We start from the raw sequence: 27462 nt of genomic DNA, 5'->3' as shown, positions 1-27462 counted from the left end.
TTGGACTTAGGTGTCAAAGCAAAGGGTAGCAGTTGGGTATAAAGACTTTCTGGTCTTCACTAGAACCAAGATGGAGGAAGGTAGAGGTGTGTGCACCACGAGGTAACTGACTAGAAGGAGGGACTCTCACCCTCCCAGGGTGGGGAAGCAGATGTGAAGTAATTTTTATTGGGGCAGGTCGAGGACCCCAGGTATCTTCTGGAGTCCTTAGTTCCTTGGTACTGCCTATGGTTCAATCTATGGCTCCTTCCAAGGATCTTCAAGTACCCTCTGGCCTGCCACTTCCGTACACCCAAGTGCTTTAATCTTACCTTTCACCTTCTTGACCCCGTGTCAGGAAGACTTAAGAGTCCACTCCCCTCCCACCCCCACCCCCACTGTCAACCAACTCCTTGGACCCCAGGCCCCCAGAACAACCAAGCATTGAGCAAGACCGGCACCCACAGATGACTCCCTAGCACACACCTTTCTTCTTCCTGCCACAGACCATTCCCTTGGGTTCTTCTTATTTAAAGATTTTATTTATTTATTTATTTATTTATTTGAGAGAGAGAGTTGGGGGAGGTGGGGAGGAGCAGAGGGAGAGGGACAAGCAGACTCCGTGCTGAGCGCAGAGCCCAATGTGGGGCTCAATCCCAGGACTCTGAGATCAGGACCTGAGCCAAAATCAAGAGTTGGACACTCAACTGACTGAGCCAGCCTGGTGCCCCTCCCTTGAGTTCTACACTCATCCCTGGACTCAATTTCCCTCCTGTGTGAAGTGTCCTGGGAGCTTGCTTCCATCTCCACTGCACACCCAACAACAGGATGATAATAATAGCCACCATTTCTACATCACCCCCCATGTGTCAGGCACTGTGCCGGGGATTTCATACTGACATATTGTCTCATTTAATCCTCCCTGCTACCTGTTTCTCTCTATGCACAAATGACGAGTCTGAGGCTCAGAGGAGCTCAGTGACTCAGTAGGTGACAAAGCTGGGAAGGAACCAGGGTTTGGGGGCCGAGACAAAGAGGCACTGTGGGTTCCATCATCAAATACAAATCTGCACCATCCTCCGCTAGAGCTGGGCTCCTTGAGGCAAGGCCAGACTGGGCATTGCCTGACATTGCTGAGGAGGAAGGGAGCCCCACGACCTCCCTGCCCTTGCTCTTCTCGGTGACAACCCTCATGCCCGCTCCACCTTCCTGAGAGGCAAAAAAAGAAGGCTCCTCCTCTGAGCCACCCTCAGGCCAGCTGCCCCCAGCAGAGACCCCTTCATCCACCATCCACATGGGACCCATCCATAGCCCAGGGCAGGGGACATGGTTCTCTCCCACCTCCCTCCAGTATTCCAGAGCCCACTGCTAAATCCCCCACATTGCCTCAGGACCCTACTCCGTCTCCTCCCCTCTCCCACAAGTCTGAGTCTTGGGAGGGAAAGGCTTTCTCTATTCCCACAGAGACACAAGACAAGTTCAGAAAGTGCCACCTCCACTGAACCCAAGTGCAGATCTCACAGCTCCAGGGAACTGTGACAAGGTGGTGGAAAATCTCCCATCAGCCTGGATGGCGGGACGCTTGGATTCCAAAGGTGGCATTGTACCTCTCCTTCCCCAAGTTCTTCCAGTAAAAGGGTCAGTCTAGAAAGACAGGTGCTGAGAAAGGAGACTGGAGCAATCAATCTCTGGAAGCCCCCCCCCTTCAACCCAGGAAAAGGCCCTTCCTTCTGCTCCCCCGGAGAAAGACTCTACAGATGCCATTTCCAAACTCTTTCTAGCCCCAGAACCCTGTCTTCAAATGAAACAATGTCATATACCCCCAATATATAAAATGGTTAAAAGTGGGGCTGCCCTAGCTGTAGCAGACATGGGGGCCAGAGCCAGCCCTCCTCCGCCAGCTGTGGGGCAGCCTCCCAGCCCCCCAAGGGGCTCACAGCGTTCACCCCTGCCTTCACCTCCCGGGCTGTGAAGGATTCAATTTGCCCTTTTGGAATATGGACACTATTTTCTCCTCTCACTCCCTGCCCTCGTCCCCAGCCTGTGCCTCTTGAAGTGGAGACGGACATCCAACTAGGGACAGAAGGACTGGGAAGGGAGCTCCATGAAGGGTTGCAATCAGGACCCTCCACGTGCCACCAGGACACCCTCACAACTGATTGTCGGATCCCATTTAGCTCAACAGACACTTGCTGGGCTCCTGTGAAAACTAGCCCAGCCCCCTCTTCCTCAGAGCTCCCAGGTCCTGGAGCCCCAGAACCTATCCCCGGGACAGATGGTCCGGTACTTTCCCACCTGAACTCCTCTGAGAAAAGGTGAAGGAGCCTGGGCAGGGCTGGGGGGGGGGGGCGGGTTTCCTTCCCAGAGCAGAGGTGGGGTGGGGTTAGGTGGTCTGGAATGCACTCTCACACACTCCTCCTGCCCAGGTGGGAGCAGGGAGTGCCCCCAGCCCTCAGGCTCTGAGGGGGAAGCTCCTCTGAGCCTTCCCTGGGACAGCTGCCCCCAATAGGGTCCCCTTCACGTGCCATCTCACCCCAACTCAGCTCTAAAAATGGTTCTCTGGTTTTTGGCCTCGGCGCCTGCCCACAAATTAGTGTCTCCAACGCGGCCTCTTGGGACATGACTTCAGGGAGGCCCCCGGGGGAGACAGGAGGCCTCAGCAGAGGGAGATGGTGCTGGCAGGGGCCCTTTTGGAGGAGCCAAGAGTAGCTAGGCCCCTCTCCCAGCTTCTAGGATACCCTCCCCCCGGGGGAGGCCACCCAGCCTGTGTGACAGCTCTGCTCTCCTTGCATGCAGAGGAGCAGACATCTCTGCACCCCACTGGGGCCCCACCCCTCTGCTCTACCACCAAATCAGTCAGCTTCACGCTGAGCCACCGTCTGGGCACTGCTGTGCAGGGGGAGAAAGCAGCCCCGGGGCCCTCCAGCTCCAGGGTCCAGACACCCACCTCTTACCAAGCCTGAGCTCCCACAGTGAACCCCCAGACAGGGGCCACTGAGAAACCAAGGGAAGCCCAGCCTCACCACTTGTCTGGTTCACAGTCTCAGACTCACCTCCGCCCCCCCGGAGGGGCACGCCTCACCCCAGTCCCGCAGCAGTCCACTTGGAAGGGGAAGAGCCCTCCCCGGATGCCCATGCCTCCCGGCACCATCCTGGCAGGTGCCCTAGCCTGAGGCCGGAGCTGGGCGCTAGCGGCGGCCAGGCGGGAGCGGGGAGGGGCGTGCGGGCCAGTACTCACAGGTAAGCCGTCAGGGGGTCCAGGTCCCCAGGCACGGCGGAGAGCCCGAGCTCCGAGCAGTCGGCCGACAGCATGATGCCGTCCTCCTGGCAGTGGCAGGGGGCCGGGCAGGCGGCGGGCGCGGGGCCCGACTGGGGGGCGCCGGCGGCGCACGGGGAGGCGCACAGCGCAGCGCACAGCCACAGCGCCCCGAGTCCGGGCGGGCTGGGCATCTCGGCGGCCGGCGGCCGGGGCACCTGGCGGGCGCTCCGGCGCGGTGGCGGCCGCTGCTCGCCTCTGGGTCCCGCGGCCGGGCGGGCGGGCTGCGCCGTCGGTGGGGACCGCCCCGTGGGCTCTGCTGGGTGTCGTCGGTCGCGGCGGCGGCAGCGCGGGGCCGGTGCAGTCAGAGAGGGGCAGGCATTGTTGAGTGATCTTCGTTATTCAGTTTCACAGGCTGGGCTTGGCAAGGGAGGGAGACACAGGCGGAGGAGGAGTCAAGGAAACTTTCTGCGCTGTGGCTCGCTCCCCTTCCCTCCTTCCTTCCCAGCTGGCAGGAATTTCATCCAGGAAAGAAGGAAAAAAAAAAAAAAAAAAAAGGCCAAGAAACCCTAAGAGAGTGAGCAGAAACGGCATGTCGGGGACCTGTGCTTGCACTTGTTTGGAAACCGTGGGATGTCCCAGGACCTAGGTTTGAGGACTGGGGACCCTCTTGCCTGCAGGGTCAGCCACGGCTCCGCGGGACTTGGAGGAGGCCCTCTGGAAGCAATCTTAAGAGTTCTCACAGGCCCCCAACCCCTCTACCACATTTGCCACAGAGACCCAAGAGGGAAGTGATTTGTTCAAGGTCACATGGCTGAGGGGGAGGGGGGCAGCCCCAGAATTGGAATTCAGGGTCTGTCCTTGTCACCTTGTCTCCTGGAGGAGGGAAGTAAGGCGTTGTCCTGAAAGGGGTCAGGTGGTGAAAGGTTGCACTTTATGCAAGGATGGGGGCAGTGGGCAAGGAGGAAGGGCCTTCTCACTGAGCAGCCGGCCCCGCCACCAAAGAAATGGGTGCGGATTTCCACCCACTGAGTGTACTTTGCATGCATGCAGCCCCAGTCAGGTCTAAGGCCCTGGGACCACCTTGATGCTGTCCACGGGAGCAAGCTAGGTAGATAGACTGAGAGACTGAGCCAGCTGGGTTGTCAGAGGCTTCCTGAAAGTCAGTGGATTGGCACCACCTGGAGCTCAGAACTGCAGCTGCAGCCCAGCCACCCTGAGGCTGGAATCCCAGGGTCCTTCTGGCCCGTCCCAGGGCCTTGAGGGGCAGGGCAGATGGTGGCTAAGGCTGGCATCAAGTCCCTACTCTCTTCTTAGACCAGACTGGGCTGGCTGTGCTTCCTTCACGTAGCCTTTTGCTTTCTCTGGTCTCTCCCACGCTGAGCCAAACCCCAGTGCAGAGCTAGAGCCTGCTCTGTCTCCCATTTGGGCTCTATCTTCCCATGGCCCATCCAGAGTGTATACCCAAAGCCTGGAGACTCAGAGGCAGCCATTATTCCTTCCACCCCATACCTCCAGACCCCTCCAGACCTCACATCAACTGCCCCCACCCAACCCCGTTCTCTGCTACTACTGCTAACCTCCCAGGTCTCCAGGTCAGCCAGCAGACCCTGACCCAGGCTCCAGTTGGGGCCATGGCCCTGAACGTGGCTGAGCCACCCAGGAAGGCCAGAGAAGGTCCTGCACAGATGGTCCTGGCTCTCATTACCAGGAAAGACCCACAAATGGAAGCTGCCCCTGCCTTCCCAGATCAGCCTGGGTTTCTGGCCTCACTCATCCATAGCTTGGCTCCATTCCCCTGCCTGTTTGCAGCTCCCTCTGCTCCAGTGTGAGGGGCCCAGACTGGAAGAACCATGGTTGAGCCCCGTTCCGACCTCAGCAGCAGCCCTTCATGGCAGGCGTGGGGGCCTCAGAGCTAGTCTCCAGCCCGCCAGTTTGAGGGTCACGATGGGGCCAACCTCTGGGACTCCTGATAAACATAGTTTAGAAGAGGCCACGACATCCGTTCCCCCCGGTGGGAGCATCAGAGTCTAACCTCATCCTGGGAAGGCTCCAGATCGAGCAGAGAGCCCTACCTCTGTTCCGCTTCTCCAGCCAGGCCTGAGAAAGGCCCTCTCTGACCCCTGGCGCCTTGTACTTTACCAGGAACTCAGGTTGGCCAGTGAGAGTTCTGTCTCCTCTTCCATTTGGGGATCTAACTGCATCTCAGGGCCTCCCGCTCTGATTGGCCCCGGGGTTTTTTTGGGCCCCGGCCCCCACCCCAGGGCCCTCCACCAGGGACAACTGCTGTTGAGTCCCAGGCACCTTGTCATCCAAAATCGTGCAGTCTAATCAGGGAGTCAGATAGGAGCTCGTGAGGCCATATCATGTAACGTGGTGTGCAGTTCAGTCCTAAGGTGTGGGACGGACTGCTTCTCCTGGGTCCTCAACCCCACCCTGTTTTCTGATTCTCCTCCTGGTTTTCCTCACCTCCAAAATTCCCTCACTGCTTTCTCTCCACCCTCCCTCCTATGGCAGAGGGGAGGAAGGAGGGGGTGAAGGAGCTGAGAAAACTTGGCAACTCCGGCCTGAGGAGCAGCCTCCCAGGAAGCAGCAAAGCCCCCAGCTCCCGCCTTCCACGTCGGTGTGCCTGCGTCCTGGAGGGACAGCAGATGTGGCTGAAGAGGACCCTGGGGACACTGGCTGGTAGAGACGGCTGGCGATGGCAGGAGAAGGCAAGCGAATGCAAGGAAAAGGGAACAGGATTGGTTCTACTGCATCAGGGGTGGGAGGTGGGGCAGGAGAACCCTGAGTAACTGGGGCCCTGAATCTGGGGCACCCCAAGACCCTACAGACCAAAGTCTAAGGCTCCTGGAAAATTGGAAGATGGGGCATCAGGGGCTGCTCCCCAGGAAAAGCTGTCAGCAGGCAGGCCGTGGGTCAGCCCCTTCAGCCAGACCCCACCCTGGCTCAGGGTTGCCCACCAGGCCCTTGCATTGGGCCCCATGTTGTGCCAGTCTTTGAGGCCATTTCTCTCCTCCTTGGAGGGTGGACGGACAGAACACACTCAGTCTCAGTCTTGACCACATTCTTTATTCCTCAACTCTGCCTCTTCCCAACACAGGGCCAGCGTGCAGGCTGCCCTCCCAGGGAAGCCAGGCCCCAGCGGGCTTGCTGAGGCCCATTGTCACTGCCCAGCAGGGCCCAGACCTCTTCTGCTCGTGCACAAGCACAGTGACCAGTGCTGACTCAAGGCAGCCCGTCCATGAGTGCGCTGTTCAGACAGGTGTAGAGGTATATATACTGCTCCTGGGGGCAGACGTGGGGTAAGGAACTTCCCCCTGCCTGCCCACATCTCTGCAGAAAGGCTCCCTTGTGTCTCCCAACCCTTAGGGTTCCATGCGGGAGCATCGTGGTCCCCAACACCACCTAGTGGCTGCCCAAATAGTGCTGCCTAAAGGTGGCTCCTAGAACCTTCCCCGCCCCCTTGCCCCTTCCCACAACTGAGCCCTGGTGGCCTCTCACCAGCGTTGGGGTCATGAGGCCACAGGCCTGCGACTGCTGCAAGGCCACATTAAAGATGTCCACGGTGCACTCGGCCCCCGCCTGCTGCAGCAGCTGGTCCATGGCCAGGAAGGTGCCCAGCTGGGCCACACCCCTGCTGCAATTGACCTCCAGTTGGATGGGGTACTGGGGCGGGGGGTGGAGGGGCGGAGAAGGCTGGGGTATCCAGGTATATGGGGAAACCCAACCTGGGCCTGGGGACTGAGACGGGACACACCGGGCACCTGGTGGGCCCGGCAGCTGGGGCCCGAGCCAGGAGAGGGTAAATTCCTAAAAGATGTCATATTCCCCAGAGATATCAGGGCAGAGTAAGGAGATGGGAGCACTGGGAGACTGTGGCCTTTTGACCCATGACCCAAGGAGGGCTCAGTGAGATGTGAGGGCCTGCTGCAGAGGCAGTGAGGGGGTCCGGGCACCCACTCCCCGCCCTTTCTCTCCAGCCGTACCTGGAGTGGCTGAGCAGTGTGCCTGGCTTCGTCTTGTCCGGAGAGCAGCACCGGCCCACGGCAGCCAAGAAGGGTAGCAAGGTGGCGGCCGGGAGCTCACGCCCTGGCTCCCAGCACGGGAACAGCAGTCTCTGCACCCCCCTCTCCTTCCTGCTCTTCCCCTGGGGGCAAAGCCATCAGCACCAGTGCCAGGGAGAAGCAGAGGGAAACCAACACGCAGCCCACCAGCCCACAGCCTGTGGCCCCGACACCTACGTGTGTGACCCTCAGGAGGGTACAGGGCCAGCCTGCCGTGCTGCTCTCAGCCACCCAGTGCACCGTCACCATGTCCGTGACAATAGGCCGCGTCTCCGTTGGCCAGAACTCCTGTGACCGGGACCAAGTCAGGGCTGCTCAGGCGGCTTCCCAAGCTCTCTGCCCACACCCTGGTCACAGGCCACACCACAAGCTCCCCTAGCCCTGCCCCAACACCTGAGGCTCCCCCCGCCCCGTCTCTCTGCCCCCCTCACCTTCTCCCAGGTGTCAGGCGGGCACAGGGAGACCAGCACGTGGGCCCCGTGCTCCCACACCAGCTCCCAGAGCTCCTCGGGCCCTGCAGGGCCAGTCAGCACAACGTGGTCATGGCCAGAAGGCCCACCCTGCAGAGCACAGATAGTTGGCTCCCAGGGACTGAGGTTGTCCCCTGCCCATCGCAGCTCCAGGGCCCCCCCAGAAACCCCAGCTCCAGCCTCAGAAGCACAAACGATCCGAGAGAGCAAGTGATAGGGCACCATCTCACCGGGAAGAGCCAGGCTTCGAGCATCTCATTAGGGGGGCTGTCCTCCACCGGAGAAAACTGCACTTGAGAATAGTCGTCTGAGGGAAGATGGGGAGGGTGAGGCCGCCAGAGGCCGTCCACCCAGGCCAGGTCCAGAAGCCCTCCACCCAGGCCCAGTGCCGGGGCCCCACCCACTGGGACCACCGGCACTCACAGGAGACCATGCTGTCCTGCTCATAGCCAGGAGGGGGCGCGGAAGAGTCAGCTACGTTCTTGATGGCCTGGAGCAGGAGCTGCAGGGGGTGGAGATGGGCGTTAGGAGGCTCAGCTGGACAGAGCCCGCAGAAGTGCCCGTTGGGCAGGGACAGCCCCCGAGTTGTCACCCCCCTGGTGTGAAACACACCTTGTACTCCTTCAAGAAGCCAGCGTTGGCGTTGGCCGCCCTCTTGGCGCAGGCCTGTGCAAAGTTTCTCACCGAGATGGGCTGGGACCTGGGGGAGGGGCGGGGAGGGGAGAAGGCACTCGGGGTTCCCCAGCTCCCGCTTCTAGTCTTCTCAGCTCTGCCCATGGACAGGATCAGGGGCCTGTTGGTGGGAGGGCACAGGGAACCTGCGCCCCCACCCCACAAGGGCCCCAGGGGAGCTGCGACTCACTCAAAGATGTCAGAGGGCCCTTCCAGAATCTTGTTCAGGAGGCAGCTGTGCAGGAAGATGTACTGACTCTGGCAGGAGGAGGACGCGTCAGTGGCCCGGCAGGGAGATTTCCCAGGCTCCAACCAGCAAGGCAGGGATGGGGCGAGGAGGGCGGGCCGCTTGGGAACCTTGCCCCGCTGCCACATGGTGTCAAAGCTGGCAGGGGCCTGTCCCACCCCCCCTCTGACAGAAAGGGAGACAGAAGCCTGGGGAGGATGGCGACATGTTCGAGCCCCTCCCCACCAGGTCCCCTGTGTGTCCCCAAGATTCCTTTTCCTGACCCCTCCAGCGCCGCGGCCCCGCAGCCACCCACGTCCCGCCCACCCCTTCCGGTGCCTGGCCGCCCGGCCCAGCCTGCGGAGCCCTCACCGGGGTCTGGATCATGAGGGGCCGGTATAGCCGCAGCGCATACACCGCGTTGAACACGTCCACGGTCTGCTCCTCCTCCAGCTGCTGCAGCAGCCTCGACAGGGCCACGAAGGTGCCCGTGCGGCCCACACCCGCACTGCCGGGACAGCCCTGGGGCTGAGTGGGCGGAGGGGCGGCCCCGGCTCTGCCCAAGGCCCCGAGCCCTCCCCCCGCCGCCCCCCGGCCCACCTGCCCTCACCTGCAGTGCACCAGGATGGGTCCGGTGGCCTGGGTGGCCCTCGCCTGCTCCCGTACCAGTTCCGCGAAGGTGAGCAGGGAGCCGGGGGCCTCGGGGACGCTGTGGTCGGGCCAGGTGGTGAACTGCAGCTGCTTCACCCTCCGCTGCTGTTGCTGGGCAACCTGACAAGGGGGCGGGACGGGAGCAGGGACCTAACGCTGGGGTCCCTCTGCTCAGCCCTCGGCTTTCCTCACCAGATCCCTGAGGGCAGGGAGGCTGATGCCTGCCCCCTCAGCAGGGTGGCCGCTATGCCTTCCCCCCAGATCCGAAGCTTCCCTGGCCCGCTGCCTTCCCCAGCCTCCTGGGTAGTCTCGGCCTCTAGGGGGTGCCCCGGCAGAGGGGTGATGCCGGTCCCTGGCCTTCCTGCCCCGGCCTGCCCTTGTCACAGCCTGGCAAGGCAGATGGGCACCAGGGGTGCGGGGTGAGGCAGGAAGCCCTGAGCTGAGGGGAGGGCAGAAACCGTTGCTTCACCCTGCTCTACCTTTGACACACTGTGCAGCTTTGGAGAAAACCTTAACCTCCCTGTGCCTTCCTATCCCCTCCCTAACCAACTTCCCTGGACAGCGGCTGAGCGCTTACAATTCTCAGAAGGACGCAGGCCAGGGGACCCAGAGGTGAATCAACCTTCTCAGAGTCGCCACCAGAGTGCCCGCCCCGCCCTGTCCCCTGGGGCACGCACATGCTGCAGCTGGAACTCCCGCTTGGTCCACTCATCCTCGGGCTCCTCAGCCAGCAGGCGGACCATGATGTGACCATGGGTGATGGGGGTAGGGTCTGCCGGCCAGTAATGCTCACACAGCACCTAGGGCCAGAGGGTCAGAGCAGAGGGAGTGGCTGTGGGCCCAGCCCCATCACTGCCACCCGCTGGTTTATCCAGACAACCCTTCCCACCATCTTTCTGGTCTCTGCCACCCTGCTGAAATTCTGCTCTCTGTACCCACCCAGCTCCACGGCTACCTCGTCCAGAAGCCTCTCTCCTCTGGCTGGCCCCTGACACCATCACCCCTACACCTCTCATATGACCCTTAGGACTTCAGGACAGCTGCTGGGCTCCTTTGCAAAACCAGGTGGCTTTATTTAGGGCTGCCTGCCCCTGCCTCACTGCACCAGCTGGAGGACAAACCCAGAAGGTGTTCTCTCTGTCCCGGGGCCCTGCCCTGAGCCGCGCACGGAGGACACATCCACCGGGCTTGTTGAAAGAAAGGCTGCAGAATGCCCTATCTCTGGTGCCCACCCTGGGGCCATCCATACCCCATTCTTCTAACCCCTTCGCGGCTCTCTGCCTAGAGCGAGGCAAGTGGAGACGCAGAAACAGCAGAGGTCAGAGGAAGCGGAGTCAACCTGGGAGCTTAAGTACCTGGTCCCTCCTCCTGTCCCCTTCTGGGTGGCCCTGGGGACCCCCACCAACCTCCAGGCCTGACTGGCCTCACTCCCGCCTGACCCACCTTCCCAGACCTAAGACTGAGACAGCAAGGGGGCCATTCCTGTAAGGAGAACGTGTGCCACCTGGTGGCCATTCTGGGAAACTGCAGGGCATGCTCACCCTCCCGTTCTCCATGCCCACAGTCAGCATGACGATGATATGAACTTGTTGCTCCCACACAAGCCGCCAGAAGTCCTCCAGAGTTTTCTTGAGAGGCCCCTGGGTGGCAATAAATTCCTGCGGGTCGGTGTAGCCCTGTGGGGGTGGAAGACAGGAATGTCCTACTCGGTGACTCCTTGGTCCCCCAGGCCCCACCAAGCACACAGCAGTAAATGTCCCATGTATGGTCTCCAGGAGTGAGGATACCATGCCCACACATGTGCAAACACATGAACACGTGTGTGCACCAGGAATTCAAACCAGGAGGGGTGGCTTCAGAGACACGGCCATCACTACCCTAGCACGACCTTGAAGGGGCCAGAAAAACCTACATGAAAATAACAAGGTCCTCACGTGCCAGAAGTAGTGTCCCCAGTCCAACCTCTTCACCAACCCCTCTCTCAAACCAAACTCCATGTTTCTTCCATGCTCAAAAGTCTTCCATGGCTCCCTACTGCCCTCCGAGTAAAATCCAAAGCCCTTAGCTTAACAATCAAGCCCCTCCTTCATCCAGACCCAATCTGCCTTTCCTGTCTCATCTGCCACCACCGGGCAACCCCAGCCCCACACACCACCTGCATGCTCCCACCCAGCTCTTCTCCGGCTGTTCTTGTCAGCCAGAATGCCCTTCTCCCCTTTCATCTCTTATCAGAATTCTACTCATCCTTCAAGTGAGTACATGTCCCCTCCTCCAGGAAGCCTTTCTTGATTCCTCAGGTAGGCTTAATTTCTCCTTCTTCCATGTGCTCTGAATACCATGCCTGTTCCCTTAATACCTCACTTGTCACACTGAGCAGTAGATGTGACACACTGATGCAATGCACGCGTGTGCACGCACACACGGTGTGCTCCTTCGAAAGCGGGAATACAGGTAGCCAGCTCTGCCTCCTGCAGGCCCAGCACAGTGCCTGGCACACAGTAGGCCCTCAACAAATACCTGGTGGACTGACCTGGAGGAACACAAGCTGGTGATCTTCGAGGACAACTGCTAGAGCTAGGGTAGGGCAGTGTGTCCTGCACAAGGGCCCGTCTCCCAAGCGGACTCCCCCCCAGACAGCCCTGCAGGTGGCTCTTACTGGGATGAAGTTGGCATTGATGTAGTCGGAGTGGGGCTCTCCCTCCAGCTGGGTCAGCCTGACCCGGGAGTGGTCATCTGCAGAGGGGAAAAACTGAGCATCCAGCGCCCGGCAGACACCGGCCCCCTGCCCACGCCCACAGCCCTGCTGCCAGCACTCACAGGGTAGCACGTGTGGGTAACGGTTCTTGGTGGCATTGGCCGGGTGCTCTGCCTCCAGTCTGGGCTGCTCCTTGCCCACCTCCTTCAGCTCCTGCAGACATCGGGACTGCTGCTGAAGAGGACCCATCTCACCCCACCCCAGGAGAGGGATGGGGGTGGGTGCGCACAGCTGGGAGCTCCCGCCCCGGACGTCAGGGCAGGTCCCACCCGAGCTAGAGGCCCCAGGTCCTCTATGCTCTGAGCCCAAGGGCGGTAGAGGCCTTACCTCGAACTCCTGAAAGAAAGCCTGGTGAGCGTGTGCACTCTTGGCCTCATAGTTTTGCCGGAAGCTTTGAATCGGGATGGGCCGGTGGGTCCGCCTGGTGGAAGAGGGAGGGGGTGGGCCCACGGCAGAGCCCGCCCTGAGCTCAGTGGGCGGTGGGAACAGAGCTTCCCGGGTCACGCGGGAGCACGTGGACAGACAGACCTGGGCCCGACCTCCCCGGAGTGGAGCCGGGATGCATTTCGAGCGCGTGCTGATGCACGGCGGGGGCTGCCAACCCCCAGTGCGGAGAGACAGACAAGGGGACAGGGGGAGGAGGGCGGGCAGTCAGGCTCGACCCGGGAAGGCACCCGCGAGTCTTTCAGACCCCGGCCCTGGTGCTGAGGAGGGCGTCTGTGCGCAGCCCGTGCTCCCCGATGTCAGTTCCAGGTGAAGTCAACGTCAGGGAGCACAGGAGGGACAGAGCATAGAGTGACAGACCTAACATCCCGAGAGAAAGAAAGACATTCGGCCCCATTCCATCGAGTGGTGTATCGGGGATAAGGGCAGCCCTGGAGAAGGTGAATTGGAAGGAGGAGGCTGAATGGGCAGAGAGGAGCCAGAAGCTCTGGGTTCGGACACCGCTGTGAAGGTGTGACAAAGGTGTGAGGTGACCGGGGAGGGATGCAATCCCAGAGGGGCAGGCTGCCAGGAAGGTCGGGGGCAGTGCCACCGTGGCCCATGCAAGGCAGGCCCACACTGCCCAGCACATCACGAGGAGAGGCGGGAAGGCGCCCTCACCGCAGGTTGTAAGCTGTCGGCTCTTGGGAAAACCGGTTCTTCTCTGCCCTGCAAAGGATGAAGAGGCGTGTGGGAGTGAGCCCAGGGGGGCAGGGGCGTGGGGAGCTTCTTGGGGAAGATGCCACTCCTTCCCCAGCCACGCTGGCCCCAGCCTGCCCTCGCACTCACCTCTGCCCCTTCACCCTCCTCCAGCACAGCAGGCCCAGCATGGCACAGACGGTGAGGACACAGCCCCCCATGATGCCCACCACTGCTGGGAGGGGCATGACTGCCCCGGAGACGCTGACCCGGGGCTCTAGGAAGGGCAAAGGAAGGGTGGAATACAGTCGCCCTTGTCCCCCTGCAGTGACACGCCAACCTCTCCTGGACTTGAAACCCTCTGGACGGAGGGCACGGCAACAACCCACCTCCAGAAGTCCCAAATTCCAACCCAAGGCCAGAGACGGCTGCTGGTGGGACTACCCTGCATGGGGACCCAGAACGCCCGACAGGCAGCTCTCCCTGCCCCTGGTGTCTGAGCTTGCCCCAGAGACTCTACTCCCCTCCCTGGCACCGTCAGAGAAAAAGAAGAGGGTGAGGACCTGGCTTCCTAGACCTTCTGGGACTGCACTGTCCAGCATGGTAGCTACTAGCCACATGGAGCTACTGAGTGCTTGAAATACGGCTGCTCCAAATTAACATTTGCTCTAAGTATAAAATACACATAGGATTTCAAAGACTTAGTAATAAAAAAAGAATGGAAAATATCTCATTAATAATTTTTAAATTGATCCCATGTGGATATGATAATATTTTTAATATCTTAGTTTAAATAAATTATTACAAACATCAGTTTCACCTGTTTATTTTTACCTGTCTCATGTAGCTACTGAGAAATATTAAGCGGCATATACGGCTCACACTTGGGGCTTGCTTTATGTTTCTGTTGGACAGTTCTAGACTGTTGGACTGTTCTAGAACCTCGATGGTCTGGGAGGAGCAGCACAGAGAAGGGCAGTACAGGAAGGTAGTGTGATTGTGGGGAGTGACACAGCATTTCATTAATGGTGTGTCTCTACCTCTCCTCTCCTACTCACCCCCTCAGCCCACCTAGACCAAGTCTGGTGCCAGGAGCACCTGTATCCCCGGCTCTGGGTCTCCCAGCTCTCCTCTCCCTGGAGTCTAAGCTCAATCCCGCCTGCTGCTGATTGGGGGTGAGCCTCAGCGGGGGGATCCCAGCACTCTTCCCCTCCCCCCGGGGCCCAGCTGGAACCCTAGCCGGGTGCCCATCCTACCTGAGAAGGCCGAGAAGGAGATAATAGTCTCGGGAGGGCTATATCTGGTAAAAGCCACAACACTGAACCTGGGGCAGAGAAACAGGACCTTATGTTGGGGAGGGGCAAAGAGGGCAAAGCCTTTCCAGGAAACGGAGTCATGAGCAATAGACGCTCAAAAAGTGAGAGCCCTCCTCACCTGCTAAGAGGCTATGTATCATGCTGTCTGTAACTTTAGAACGAGCCATGCCTAACCTCTCTTCCATCTTCCCTGCCCTATTCTGACAGCAAGAAGCCTCAGAAATAGGTACCTACATATCCTTGGAACGCTGAAGCAGAATCCACCCCCCCGCCTTTCTTTTTCTGAAAAAAAGATCCATGTAACAGATGGGTGTTCCCTTTTTTGCCTCGCCTACCAGGAAGCCCAGTCAAAATAACTCAGTGGACCCTTATGGACCAGCAAATGCTTTCTCTTTGTAAGTCAGTCCAGATCTTTTGAGGAGAGAATGTGCAAACAAGCCATAAGTGAAACTCACTTACAAAACCGGCCCCCCCCCTTCAGTCTTAGCCCTCACCGATACTGGGAACCTGGCTTGAGTTGCCCGTTACATATCTCCTGGGTCTGGCCACAGTCCTCTGTACCCATGGGCACCATCCAGGATCTCGGCACAGCCCAGGGCCCCGGGTAGAAGGGGTTGGGAAGCAGGATGGCCAGGTAGGAGTCATGTCCTCCATAGTAGTGGTCGTACCACGTGTGGCTGATGGCTTCCTGGGGAGGCCGAACCACTGCAGAGGAACAGGAAAGGGGCAGAGTCAGCAGTGGGGCTGAAGCGGCTCTCCCCGCCACAAAGCAGCTACCCCATTTCTCTAGCATATTCCCACCACGCACAGCACGACATCAGCCCTAACTTCAAGAATGTCCCGGGTCTCCCTCCCTGCTCCAGCGCTCATGCCAGCCTCAGACATTGCATCTTATCAGTCCGGTGTCTGGAGCCCCCTCGCCCGGCCCATGCTAGGTAGTCACCGGGGTCTCCCCGGCCCCTGTGGCCCAGGACTCACGTGACATGTTGGTGGTAGTGATAATGCCGTACCACTGAATCTGCCCATCGTCTTTGCCAAACATGCCCCGTGTGATCATCACTCCCATCCCCGCCTCTGGCTCTAGCTGGGGGGCTGCAGCTAAATCCGGGGGGTGCCAGCCTGCGGATGGCGAGGGGAAGACTGAGGTCCCAACTAGGTGCCAGGGGCCAAGGGCAGGGGTCACGCGGTCATATCCCCAGCACCTCTGACAATGTCTGGCAACTGGTGTCTGATGGATACAACTAGATAAGAACTGGGCCCCCCCACCCCCGGGCCAGGGTGCCGGACAGGAGGCTCAAGAGCATATGGAATGTGGGTCAGGGCCATTTCATTAATGGTGTGTTCCCTGGGGGGCCAGGGAACAGGGAGAGCCCCCGGCAGGGAGAGCCGGGGCGGTGAGAACCCCCGCGGGCAATGCTCGAGGGGGGCTGGGAGAGCAGAGGGGGCTCCCCAGGCCACGGGAAGGGCTCACCCTCCACAGAAGTGGCGCACACCAGGGTGACCACACGACTCCACAGACCGTTCCTGCCCAGCACGGTGAGGCTGAGGCGATAGGAGGTGGCAGGCACCAGGCTGGGCAAGAGGAGAGCGTCCCCCGAGGTATTGGCCTGGAAGACGAGGTGAGCACTCCCTCCGGCAGCCACTTGCTCTGCCACCACCAGACAGATGGCCACATCCCCCGAGGGCACCATCCAGGTCAGGGCCAGGCGAGTGGCCTCAGGCTGACACTGCACGTCCTCCACAGGGCCAGGCTCTGCGGGAATCAAGGGGTCGGTCTATGTTGTGTGGGCGTCGGGACACCCCAAGAGGCTGGCATCTGGGTCAGCTGCTCTCAGAACCAGCAGGTACAAAGGGACCGGGCATTTATGTCCACAGAAAGGGGCCCTGGCCACACGGAGAAACCTCTCCTCTGGACATCACTGCCCGTCGGGAGAGGCAGAGAAAGCATATCCCCGGGCGGGGGTGGGGAAGCACCCACCTGGGAGCAGCAGGTGGCTCTGAATAGAAGGGGCAGTGCCACAGCCTGGATCGGAGCCCGCGCTCAGGGCCACCCCCTTCTCCCCCGACAGACGCCCACATACCGACAGGCAGCACCACGGGGTGAGTGGATGCCTGCAGAGGCCCCGCCCGGCACAGCACTGACAGGGACAGATTGCGTCCGGGCGTGAGGTCCCTCAGAACGAGGCGGACCTGGCCGAGCCCCAGGGGCCGCTCCCAGGAGAGGTGCCCAGCCGCTGAGAGTTGGGCATGACACGCCCCGTGCCCCAGGGGGCCACTGGCCCAGGCCAGGTTGATGACGGCGCTGCCCGCCTGCATGGACACCAGCAGCTCGCTGGGCGTGAGCGGGGCTGTGGAGGGAAGGAGAGCGGGTGAACCAGCTGCTGCGGGCCCAGCACACGAGGCCACAGGCGCACTGACCCTGGGCGGGGCCCTCGGGTGTGGAGTTTGGGAAATGGAACTAACATGGGGGCTAAGGTGCTATCGAGAAAAGAATCCGGGGGTCTCCGAGGCAGCCCTGCCCACCTCTCCAGCCCCCACTCACAGGTCCAGCCGGAGGCGTTGGCTGCTGCCGTGTGGAGGGGTCCAGCCTTCGAGACGATCTCCACCTCGTACTGAGTGCCCGGAGTCAGAGCTGAGAAGCTGGTGCTGTCCACCTCAGCTCCCACGGTGCTGGTGCCTGCCTGGGCCCCTGCCTGGTACAGAGTCACCTGGTAGCCATCTCGCGCCCCGGGAGCATGGGCCCAGGATGCCCGGAGCTGGGTGGGACCTTCAGGGGTCACATTTACCAGAGGAGGGGCGAGGGGGGCTGTGGGGAAAGCAAGATACGGGAAGGTTGAGGAGAAGAGAGGTGTTATAGGCCAAACTACATCCCCCCCAAAATTCATGTTGAGGTCCTAACCCCCAGGACCTCAGAATCTGACTGTTTGGGGGGATAAGGTCTTCAAAGAGGTCATTAAGTAAAATGAGGTCATGAGAGTGGAACCCTCATCCAACATGACCCGTGTCCTCGTAAGAAGAGGAAATTCAGACACACCCACGCACAGAGGGGAGACCCTGTCAAGACACAGTGAGAGAAGATGGCCATCTGCGAGCCAAGGAGAGAGGTCTGGAACCGATCCTTCCCTCAAGGCCCTTGGAAGAAACCGATCTTGCCAACGCTTTGATCTCAGCCTTCCTGCCTCCAGAACTGAGAGACAATATATTTCTGCTACCCAAGCCCCCAGCCTGGGGTGCTTTGTGCAGCCCTGGCAAATGAATGCAGAAGAGTGCAAACCAAATCTCTGGCTCCCTCCTCCCTTGGGTGTGCCTCCATCCTTCCCAATCAGGAAACAGCAGCTCAGGGTGGTCCAGTGAGCCCGAGATTCTCCCCGACAGAAACAGCACCACGTCAGGGCTCTGGGCTCACGGCTCGTCCCGGAGAGCTGCGCACAAACTCGCCCAGTAGTGCATGAGCGAATTAATCCCTCTCCCTACCAAAGCACCCCTCCTGGAGGCAGGGCTGGACTGGGCAACACCAGAATTAAATCCAGTGCCTTTTCCCAGCCCCAGCCCCTGTACCCAAGCAGCTTTCAAAGACCCCCACGTGACTGGGCAGGTTCTCAAAGACAGGCAATGTCTGTGGAACCCAGGACAAGTGACTTGGCTTATCTGTGCCTCAGTCTCTCATCTGTGAAATGGACAGAACCATAGCATCCACCTGCTAGGCTGGTCGTCATGAGGAGGAAATGAGAGAACACAGGGAGAACACTTAGCAAAGGGCCCGGTGAACCTGAGTCACTGTTGCTGTCAGACACTCCCAGCCCAGGGCGGGCTCGGGGCTGGGTCCTGGCTGGGTCCCCACTGCCTCCCACCCCCGTACTGACCACGCAAGAGCCTGGAGAGTGGCGTGCCCCGGCTGCCCTACAAGAGCAGACCCCTGGGCTCTGCCCACCTTCTAGGAGGTCCCGGGGGCTCCCAGTGAGGGTCGTGGGGCCTCCTGGTGTCTAGAGGTCAGGGAACAACCACCATCACCCCAGCTGCCTGCCCACAGATGACAAAGACATCGAGGAGAACACGTAGTCCCCAGGGAATCCAGCCAGCAAGGGTGGCCAGGAAGGAAGGGGTGTGTGGGCGGCACTCACGCGTCCAGCCTGTGGCGTTGGCTCTGCTGCTCTCATCTGGACCCCGCACGGTGACCAGCTGAACCAGGAACTCAGTGCCTGGGGGCAGCTGGGCCCAGGAGAAGTTCTGAGCCTCCGGAGCCAGAGTCTCCTTGCTTTCCAGAGTCAGGGGCCTCAAGCGGTAAAGCCACAGCTGGAAGCCATCCCTGTCCCCCGGTGGGGGGCTCCAGGAGGCAGTCAGGGCAGGAGGCTGGGAGGCAAGGCCCAGGCTCAGATTGGCAGGAGGAGCAGGGACTGCAAAGTCAAGGACGAAATAGATTTGGAATGACCCAAATCCCCTGCCATTGTCCCCCGCCTCCCCTTCCCCACTACCTGCGCCCTTTTCCTGGGTCTCCACAAGAGCCCCAAACACTGCCAGCCTACAAATCCAGCTTCCATGGGGCTCCAAGCACACTCATTTTTCTTTCCCAAGGAAACCACCTGAGGGGCACCTGGGTGCTCAGCTGGTTAAGCCTCTGACTCTTGATTTCGGTTCAGGTCATGATCTCAGGGTTTTGAGATCGAGCCCTATGTCGGGCTCCATGCTGAGCAGGAAGTCTGCTTGAGATTCTCTCTCCCTCTCCCCTTCTGCCCCTCCCCGCCTCTCTCATATAAATACATCAATCTTAAAAAAAAGAAAAAAGAAAACCACTTGAAAAACATGGGTCTCTGCCCTGATGTCTGCGCCTCCACCTCCCCACACTGTCAGCTTCTTGAGGGTGTGATGTCTGGTTCACAGGGTCCCCACAAGACTCAGCACCCACCTCTCTAACCCCTTAGGGCCCTGGTCAGCTCACCTGCTGACATTCAGTTCCCACAAGCTCATTCTCTCTCCCTCTCCTCCAACCTCCTGAGGGCCTTGGTGCAGGTTTAGCCTCTCCAGAAAGCCCTTGTCTGTCCGACTCAGACTGCAGGCTTCTCAGCTCACTGTCCTCCTCCTCCAAGAAGCTTTCCCTGACTCCCTAAGCAGGTTTCCCTCTTGTGAGCCCTAAAAGATTAGCCTGAACCACATACATACCACATGAAATTCCTGATAGTCATCAATTTTAACCTATAAGAACACAGTTGCATGTGGTTTGAAATACATTATGCATATTCCTATCATGCATTTACATTTATGATATGATATATAAAATAGTATACATTATATATGTGCATGTGTGTATATATCTATATATAATCCTCTGTTTACTGTCAGTCTTCCTTTCTAGACTGTCTTGTTCGTGATTTTTAGCCTCAGCACCTCGCCCCATACCTAAAACACGCGAAGCACTCACTAAATATTTGTTGAATAGATGGATGGATGGATGGATGGCCGACCCGATGGTAGGAGGTGGAAAATGCTTGCAAACAGATTCACCAAAGGCCCCCATTGGATGGGCACGTGACCCTCCAAATCCAGAACGTGCACACAGAAGAGCAGACAGTAAAGGAAGCTGGGCCCCCACCCCCACTGTCCTGGGCCAGCCTCCTGGATGCTACCCGGGAACGCACGGGGGCTCACAAAGCTGGAGCTGAGGTTCCCTGCCCAGGTCCACACTGACACAGTGTTGCAGCAAGAGCCGAGCATTAGAGCCCTCAGAGTCAGGAACTATCTGGAACTATCTGGTCCCCAGGCGACAAGACTGCCCCGTGACCTCTGGCTGCCCTCATGATGCCAGGTGACCCTGGAGCCTTCTTGCTGCCCTGGTACTGGGGGCCCAACCCATGGCCAGGTCAGAGGCGCTGCCCCCGCCGGTGACCTCCAGGGACTGTGGCGCCAGGGGCTCTGAAGAGAGGGGCAGTTTGGTCAGGGGGCCAGATAGTGTCTGTGGCCCTGGAAAGCCCCCTCCCAGCTCTCCTGAGCCTCCCCTCTACCCAGATGTCCCTCCCCAAGGCAAGCCTCACCCCGACCAGGGGACACAGCGGCCGGCACTCACTGGTATGGTCTGTGAGGCTCCGGGTCATGGCCCGGGTGGTGGCAGGTGGCATGGAGATGTTTCTGAGGAGGCCTGGGGCTCCCTCAGTGTAGAGCAGTGCCTGCCTCCTGGGATCCCTGGTGGCCGCCAGCCCATCCGGCTGGAGGTTGGTACCATTGCTTCGTCTGGGCTGGGCGGCAGAATCTGCAGGGGATGCAGTTTCTGGGGAGTGAGGACCCAGCTGCTTCTCCATGCAGGTGCCCCTGGGCAGGACCCCAGCCCGTTCCCCACCAGCCCAGACTCACCATCCAGCCAGGCACTGGCCCGGGCCCAGGCGCCGTAGGGCCCAGCCAGAGCCCTCAGCTCCAGAGTGTAGTATCCAGCAGGCAGGGGCCCCAGGAATGTGGCATTGAGGGCTCCAGGGCCCCGAGTGGTGTTCTTCTCCACCTGCCCGCTTAGCCTGAGCAGGTAGCCCTCGCAGGCACCAGGCCCCGCCTTCCAGCTTGCCCAGAGCACGGAGGGCAGGGGAATGAGCACCAGGTCCAGAGGAGCAGAGGGATCTATGGGGACGAGGAGCAAATATGTGCAGAAAAACCTAACCGGTGGATGAGAAACATCCTCCCCTCCTCTCGCCAGCTTCTTCCTGTTTGCTCTAGGCTGTGTCTCGCCCAGAGGCAGGCGGCTGCCATTTGCCATTCCCGGTGGATTCTGGGACCTGGCCGCGGACAACAGTCACAGAAAGAACACCCAAGTAACCAAGTGTGTCGATGCCAGCAGGGGTCTAAGTGCCCCCCACGCACTGCCTCACGAGCATCCCCGTGACACTGCCGTGATAGGGCCCTCTTACCACCATCCCCCTCTAAAGAAGCAGAAATGGAAACACAGAGACGCTAAGTAATGGGTCTGGAGACCCCCAGCCAGTGAGAGGCACCAGTGAAATTTGGAACCCGCTCAGCGGAGCGGTCCCTCCACTCTTAAGCACCGCGAGATGGGGCGTCTCGGAGCAAAAACGTGGCGATGTCCACGTGGGCTCCACGGGCACCCAGCCTAGGCGCAGACTGGCGTGGCCGCTCACCAGCTGCTTGACCTTGGGCCCCTTCTCTCTGCACTTCAGCTCCCTCTACCCTACCCGGGGGGGCGGGCGGGGGTGGGGGGGGTGGTGACAGGGCTCCGTTGGTTTGAGGACTAAATGAGACGATCCGCAGCAAGTGCACGTCACCATGGCTGGCCCGTGAAGGCTGCAAGTGATGATAACTATTGCACCACCCTCATCTCTTCAGGGGCCACCCACCCCCGCCCCCGGCCAGCAGGGGGCGCGCTCCCTCCGAGCCTTACCCCTTCCCCGCAAGATTCCAAAGGCACCCCCCTCCACCCTTTGTAGCCCACCCACTCAGCCAGAGAAGAGCTGAGGAGCCTCTGCTGTGTTCCCTGGACCCCCCCCCAAGCACTCACAGGTCCACTCGGTGGCATTGGGCCCTGCCACCCACTGGGGCCCGGCAACAGCCCTGAGCGTCAGCTCGTAGGGGGTGCCCGGAGAGAGGTGAAGGAAGGTGTGATTGGAGACCCCGCGTCTGACTACCGCGGTCAGGTTGGTGCCACCCAGGAGGTCCGTGAGCACCAGGTGGAGCCAGGCAGCCCCCTCAGACCTGTTCCAGGAGGCTTGTAGGGCCCTGGTGCTCAGGGTCCGCAGCACCAACTCAGGGGGAGACACGGGGGCTGGAAGAAGGATGGAGAGAGCAAAGCCAGGCTTAGAAAGAGCCCTGGAGTCGGATCCTGCCGCCAACCAGCTGTGTGGGGACAGGGTTGCCTATGAGGCTCTGGACGCCCCCCACCACTCCCAGACCGGCTGCCACCTGGGTCTTGCCAAGTGCCTGCCTTACCTGTCCACTGGTGGATGCTGGTCTTCGCCTGGAGGTTGCCAGCCCAGGTGGTAACCTCCAGAACATACTCGCTACCTGGTAGGAGGTTGCTAAAATTGTAGGACAGGGTTCCCGGTGGCATGGAGGTATTATGGGCCAACGCCTGGGATTCTAGGTGGTAGAGGAGAAGTTGGTAGCCATCCTGCTCCCCAGGGGCAGCCCCCCACGAGGCCTCGAGGCTGGATGGGCTCCCAGGGCTGTGGAGCCGCAGGCTGTAGACAGTCGATGGGGCTATGTCAGAGGTAGAGAGACGAGCCAAGTTCAGGGCCAAAGGGGCATCACCCATGTGCTTCTAGTGCTTCTACATGGGTCACCGTAGCAGGCATAGTCCTCAGAGAAGTTGCCCTCCTTGGCTACCCTGTCCCTGGGCAACCCTCCAGGACAGCTGCTTGGACCGCGAGCGATGCCTGCCCACGCCCGGCCCCCCTAGCCTGCAGACCACACACCGGTGCGGGCAGCGAGGGTGACCGTGGCATTCTGTCCGCAGGCTCGCAGGGCAGTCACTTCCAGCAGGTAGCGACTTCCTGGCACCAGGTCCCGGAACTCAAAGCTGGATGCGTCGGTGTGGGCCTGGAGCGGCTGCCCTTCTGGAGAGCCCCGGGGACTCAGGTGGGTGAGGCGGAGGACATGGCTCAATTTGTCTGGCCCCGGGGCTGCCCAGCTCAGAAAGAGGCTAGTAGGCCTCCCCTGGCTGCTGACGTTCACTTTCAGAGGTGGCCCTGGGGGAAGGAGGTGCATTCAGAGTCTCCCAATGCCCTTTCTCCTCTAAAGAAGGAGGGAAGGCAAAAAAAGGGCCAGAGCAGAGGCCAAGTCTGGCATGGAGAAACTGAGCCTGCACCCCCACTCCCTACCTCCCAGACCTCCCTTCCCTACTGAAGACACCTACCTCCACTCTCTCTGTCCGGGCTCCCTGCCAGGGTGTGACACTCATCTCCCTGTAAGAAGGAAGGGAGGAGGGGAGAGGAGATGGGCAGAGGGCTCTGGGGTCTAGGCCTCTGGGAAAGCCAGTGGGGGCCAGGGCCAGGATCAGAGAGAAGGCTGTCCCCTTGTCTGGCACTCCCCCAGACAGGGCCAAAAGGACATCACCGCTAGGCACACCTAAGGCCCGGGAGCCAGCCCCAGGCAGGCAGAAGCAATTTGTTCTTGCTGTGCTCCGAGCCAGTGGCTGGGAAGGAGCAGCCCTGCTCTGCTTAATGCAGACCAGCTGCGGGGCCCCGCAGAGAGGTGGGAGCCTGGACAGGCCCCAAGGACAGGGCCCCACCCGCCCACCTGCCCCCAGTGCCCACCGTACCTTGGCCAAGAAACCCCGGAGCCAGAGGAAGGCAGCAAACAGGATTGAGGGCCTCATCCCGATGTCTGTAAAGGAAAGTTAAGAGGCAGCAGGGGAGGAGCCAGTCCCCCCAACCCTCCCCTTGCCCCGCTGGCTGGCTGGCTGGCGGGTGGACGGGCAGGCAGGCAAGGGTGGGAAGGCTGAGTTCCAGGCAGATGGCAGGCAGCAGACAGCCAAAGAGCAAGGGGCTGCCTCTCAACCCAGACCCTAACCGCTCACCCCATCCAGCCTTGGCAAGATTCCGTGAAGGGAGAAAGACCCCAGGGCCCAGAAGGTAGAAGGGGACTGCCCTGTCAGGCTGCAGACAAGCCCACCTCTCCCTCTGCCTCCCCCCGCCCCCCCGCCTCCACCCCTCCTCCAGCACTTGACTTTCTAGGGAGGCCTTGGGAAAGACCAAGACAAGAGATGGCCTTGCCAGTGGACACACAGAGTGAAGGCAGCTGGCTCCCCACTCCCAGACCCCAGGAGAAGAGTGTGGCTCTGTTGACTCTGTCAACACGTGGGAGAGAGGCTGTTTGTGTTCAGTCGGGGGAGGGGGGTCCTGGGGACACCACGTGGATGTGCGTTGCTGTGGAGTGGATGGCCCAGCTGGGAGTGTGTGTCTGCTTCTGTGCACCCGTGTGGCTCCATGCCCTTGTGGACAGGGTCACAGGGGCATGTTCTAAGGGCCTTGAGTCACAGACATTATAGATCTAGAAGAGCGCACCTGGGCCTGGCGACCAATCTGTTCCCACTCCCTCACTGCCCAGATGAGGGAGCTGATCTCCAGAGAGGGGAAGAGCCCAGCCCCAGAAGGCAAACCCTGCTCCTCACCCCCAAATTGGGGTCCTCTCTGCTTGGAACTCTCTGAAGAGCTACTTGAATCTCTAGGATATCTGCTTTCTCTCCCCCACCTCCTCCCTAGATCAGTGGGTGCCCACCCATCCCCCTACCAGGCTGCAGGCAGGTGAAGGCCCAGGGGAGCTTCCCTGAGGCTTGGCCTAGAAGCAAGGCTGCTTCACCCCAGCCTAAAGCCCGCTGCTCACCTGGAACTGCTCACCCATGTGTCCCTACCCCATGACAGCTGACGGTGGGGAGGGGCGGGGAGAGGGGGGAGGGGAGGGAGAACAGAAGGAAGAAATGGCTCTGGGCCCTAGGAAAGAAGCCCAGGACTCAAGCACTAACTCAGGAAGTGGGGAGGAGGAATATGCAGACAACAGGCAGGTACAGAAACTGAACACCAGGACCCCTTCCTGGGAGCCAGGCTCTCAGGGCTAGCCCCAGCAGGGAGGACAGGCCTGCATAGAGACCCGCTCGGAGCCAGGGGCTGCTCCCTGCCCTTCCCCCACTCCACCCAGCCCCAAACCTCAGAGCCACCCACCCGGCCTCTGGACAGGGGCCTGAAAACTGAGCACTGCAGATTCATCAGATTTTCCAGGCTGCGTGTGAGTGTGTGTGTGTGTGTGTGTGTACATGCACGCATGTGTTCTTTCAAAGGGGAGGGGGGGGAGGGGGGGTGCAGAGAGCAACTGGGGAAGCTGATACAAAAGGACAAGGTCCCCGTCTGGCCAAGAGGTGGGGGAAACATCCTCCCCTGCTCCCCTCCCCCATCCCACCTCACCTGGGGCACCTCACTCTGCTCTTACTAGCAGAGTCTCAGTCAGCAGCAGCACAGGGGAGAAGTGGGGTGGAAACATCCTAATTCAGAATCTAAGTCGAAGAGCTGTGGCAAGACATGGTTGTAGGTAAGGGGGGGCGGGTCTTAAACCCTGCCTGAGAGGCCCCACAGAAGAGGAGCCTGCTGGGGACAGCATAGACTCCGTAGCTAGTTCTGTGGACAGTCCAGGAGGAGGCACCTGGCCATAGAAAGCACACCTGCCAGGCCCCCCGCCAGCCTTGCTGATGGAAGGGGGGTGCTCCAGAAAGGGGGTAGAGAGGATCTGACAGATAAGATCCAGCCTCCCCAGCCCAAGCCTCTCCATTCAGCAAAAAAGTACCACAAGGGCTGTGTCTCCTGCCCGGCAACCACTCTCACAGACAAACCCACATCCTCTCCCTAGAGAACCCCCGGGGTCCTCCTGAGGTCTCAAAGCACCTTACTGATTCCTTCTGGAGATAGCCAGCCGGGAGGCAGAGGAGGGCAAGAGACAGGTCCAGGCATCCTGATTCCCAAATGTGAGCCAGCCCGGTCTCTCCCCGCGGCTGCCCCACACGGCTCCCTTCCGGTCCTCCCCCTCCGCTCCCATGGCCTGTAGCTAGGCCTTGGGCACCCCCACAACAGGGGAAGCTAATCACCAGGCGGGAGAGGGGTAGGATGGATCCGGACAGCCAAGTCTCCCACTCTTCCTCCCACGCCCTGGGGAAGGTCGCCAGGGAGGGGCAGACCTAGATTCCCCTGACCAGGCTGTGGGACAGCAGCAGGGGGCTGGAGGCAGCGGATTGGTGAGGGTGGGCATGGGTGCGCTGGTGGCCTGGGCACGTGTGTGGAGGGACACGCTGTGTGCATGTGTGTGTGCATGAGCCGGGAGGGTGCACATACCTATCTGGATGAATGTGCACGTGTGGGCATCTGCGTGTACATGGGGGTGTCCAGGGACATCGTGGAGGGGGAGAGGGACAGGAAGGTCCCTGGAAGAAAGGACCATGTTGTACAATAGATGTCCATCTCACCAGCTCTGGCCTTGGGAGAGAGGGAGGGACTCTCTTCCGTCCTAGAGTCCCTCCTACAAGGGACCTGAGTTCCAGCAAGCGGGCAAAGAATGGGGCTCTTTCCTGCATCTCAGGCAGGCCAGCCTTGGCTCCCCACGTCCTTCGGCCAGGGGGTGTGAGGTATGGGAAAGTCCCCTTCACCAACAGGTCCCCAAAAGGTGTCAGGGAAAGTGGGTCGGGCGGGGGATGAGCTTCCGGGATGGCCGGCACAGAGGCAGGGCCCCGGGGCAGGCCCGGTGGGTTTCGTCTTCCTTCAGACTTCACACCAGCGGGCCCAGATCACTGCCACGCTGCCAAAAGCAATAGTCTGGCCCACTCACCCAGGGTCTCTCCTGCAGTGCCTCCCTGCTCCTCCTGGGATGAGGCCTCCCAGCTCCTAGCTCACTGCGTCTCTGTCTCCCCCACACAGCCAGGGGCAAGCGGGAGCCTGTTAACACTGGGGCGGAAGCAGGCCTAGGCTGGCCCAGGATTTGGGGGCGGTGTGGGGGAGGACCTACGATCCTAGGGCTTGAGAGAGGAATGAAGAGGGCTAGGGAGGGGAGCAAGACATGTGGAGTGCACGGGACCCCGGAGTCCTGGCCCCCAGCAGCAGGCCCTGGGCCCAAGGTCCTCCCCTTGGGAATTTTACAGGGTGGCAGGCTTTGACTCTGGAGCTTGCAGCAGCTCGGCCTGCTCCCCAGGTGCTGCCGGGGAGCAAGAAGCTCTGGGAATTCCAGACACAGCTGCCCCTCCAAGGGGCTTCTGACACTGGGGACAGCAAGTGGTGACTGGCAGCCCTGGGGTTGGCAAATGGCGAGAGGAGCGGGGCATGTGCCCAGGCAGCTCTGTCCCTGCAGACTAGCTGGAGAAAGGGAGCAGTCAGGAGGAAGGGGGTCTGGGAGAGAGGGGACATGGATCCTCCCTCCAGACACTACTCCCCTGGCCGGCTTCTCCGGCTGACAGCTCCTGAGCCCTTCAGAGGCCCAGCCCCATTT

At 60.5% G+C, this 27462-nt stretch overlaps 2 protein-coding genes across 10 annotated transcripts in view; both read right to left on the bottom strand.

The window, feature by feature from the left end:
• The window catches only part of LGR6 (leucine rich repeat containing G protein-coupled receptor 6), a 119406-nt gene extending 115977 nt beyond the window's left edge, over positions 1–3429 (bottom strand). Inside the window, exon 1 of the mRNA XM_081823204.1 lies at positions 3218–3429. Coding sequence (XP_081679330.1) covers positions 3218–3429 — 212 coding nt within the window. The remainder of the gene's footprint in view (positions 1–3217) is intronic.
• A 2858-nt stretch (positions 3430–6287) lies between these two features.
• LOC102745622 (receptor-type tyrosine-protein phosphatase V-like) lies at positions 6288–26107 on the bottom strand. 9 transcript variants are annotated; one of them, XM_031020873.2, is made up of 34 exons: positions 25875–26103; positions 23762–23826; positions 23357–23405; positions 22917–23189; positions 22432–22701; positions 22004–22267; positions 20857–21111; positions 20573–20755; positions 18636–18908; positions 17301–17320; positions 17057–17207; positions 16596–16862; positions 15986–16267; positions 15493–15633; positions 15009–15219; positions 14455–14522; positions 13349–13475; positions 13181–13228; positions 12404–12497; positions 12139–12229; positions 11978–12054; positions 10863–10997; positions 9999–10121; positions 9281–9441; positions 9043–9178; positions 8635–8702; positions 8385–8541; positions 8196–8274; positions 8003–8079; positions 7734–7862; positions 7480–7590; positions 7225–7385; positions 6740–6875; positions 6288–6523 (listed from the first exon to the last, which is right to left on the bottom strand). In XM_031020873.2, exons 2-34 carry the CDS (start codon positions 23816–23818, stop codon positions 6464–6466), a joined length of 4734 nt encoding a protein of 1577 aa, XP_030876733.2. In that variant the 5' UTR covers positions 23819–23826; positions 25875–26103; the 3' UTR covers positions 6288–6463. The 9 variants fall into 9 exon arrangements, with proteins under 9 accessions (XP_030876733.2, XP_030876727.2, XP_030876730.2 ...); XM_031020867.2 differs by having other exon boundaries at positions 17057–17320; positions 25875–26104; XM_031020870.2 differs by having other exon boundaries at positions 6740–6872; positions 17057–17320; positions 25875–26104.
• Between the last annotated feature and the right edge of the window lie 1355 nt (positions 26108–27462).

Source organism: Leptonychotes weddellii, chromosome 6 (genome assembly GCF_054177405.1).
Source record: "Leptonychotes weddellii isolate Sample4059 chromosome 6, ASM5417740v2, whole genome shotgun sequence".
NCBI classification, from domain to species: Eukaryota; Metazoa; Chordata; class Mammalia; order Carnivora; family Phocidae; genus Leptonychotes; species Leptonychotes weddellii.
The sequence above is the reverse complement of the archived record's forward strand: the minus strand, read 5'-3'. Positions and strand labels throughout refer to the sequence as shown.

Excerpts from the sequence above, each read along its gene's own strand:
- LOC102745622 (XM_031020867.2), bottom strand. The coding sequence starts at position 23,818 with ATGAGGCCCTCAATCCTGTTTGCTGCCTTCCTCTGGCTCCGGGGTTTC. Across the intron at positions 18,909-20,572 it reads GAGCCTCACAGACCATACCA|TCCCTGCTCCTCCTGCCAAT; the intron begins GTGAGTGCCGGC and ends TTGACTTTGCAG. Across the intron at positions 17,321-18,635 it reads CAACGCCACAGGCTGGACGC|CCCCCCTCGCCCCTCCTCTG; the intron begins GTGAGTGCCGCC and ends CTTTCCCCACAG.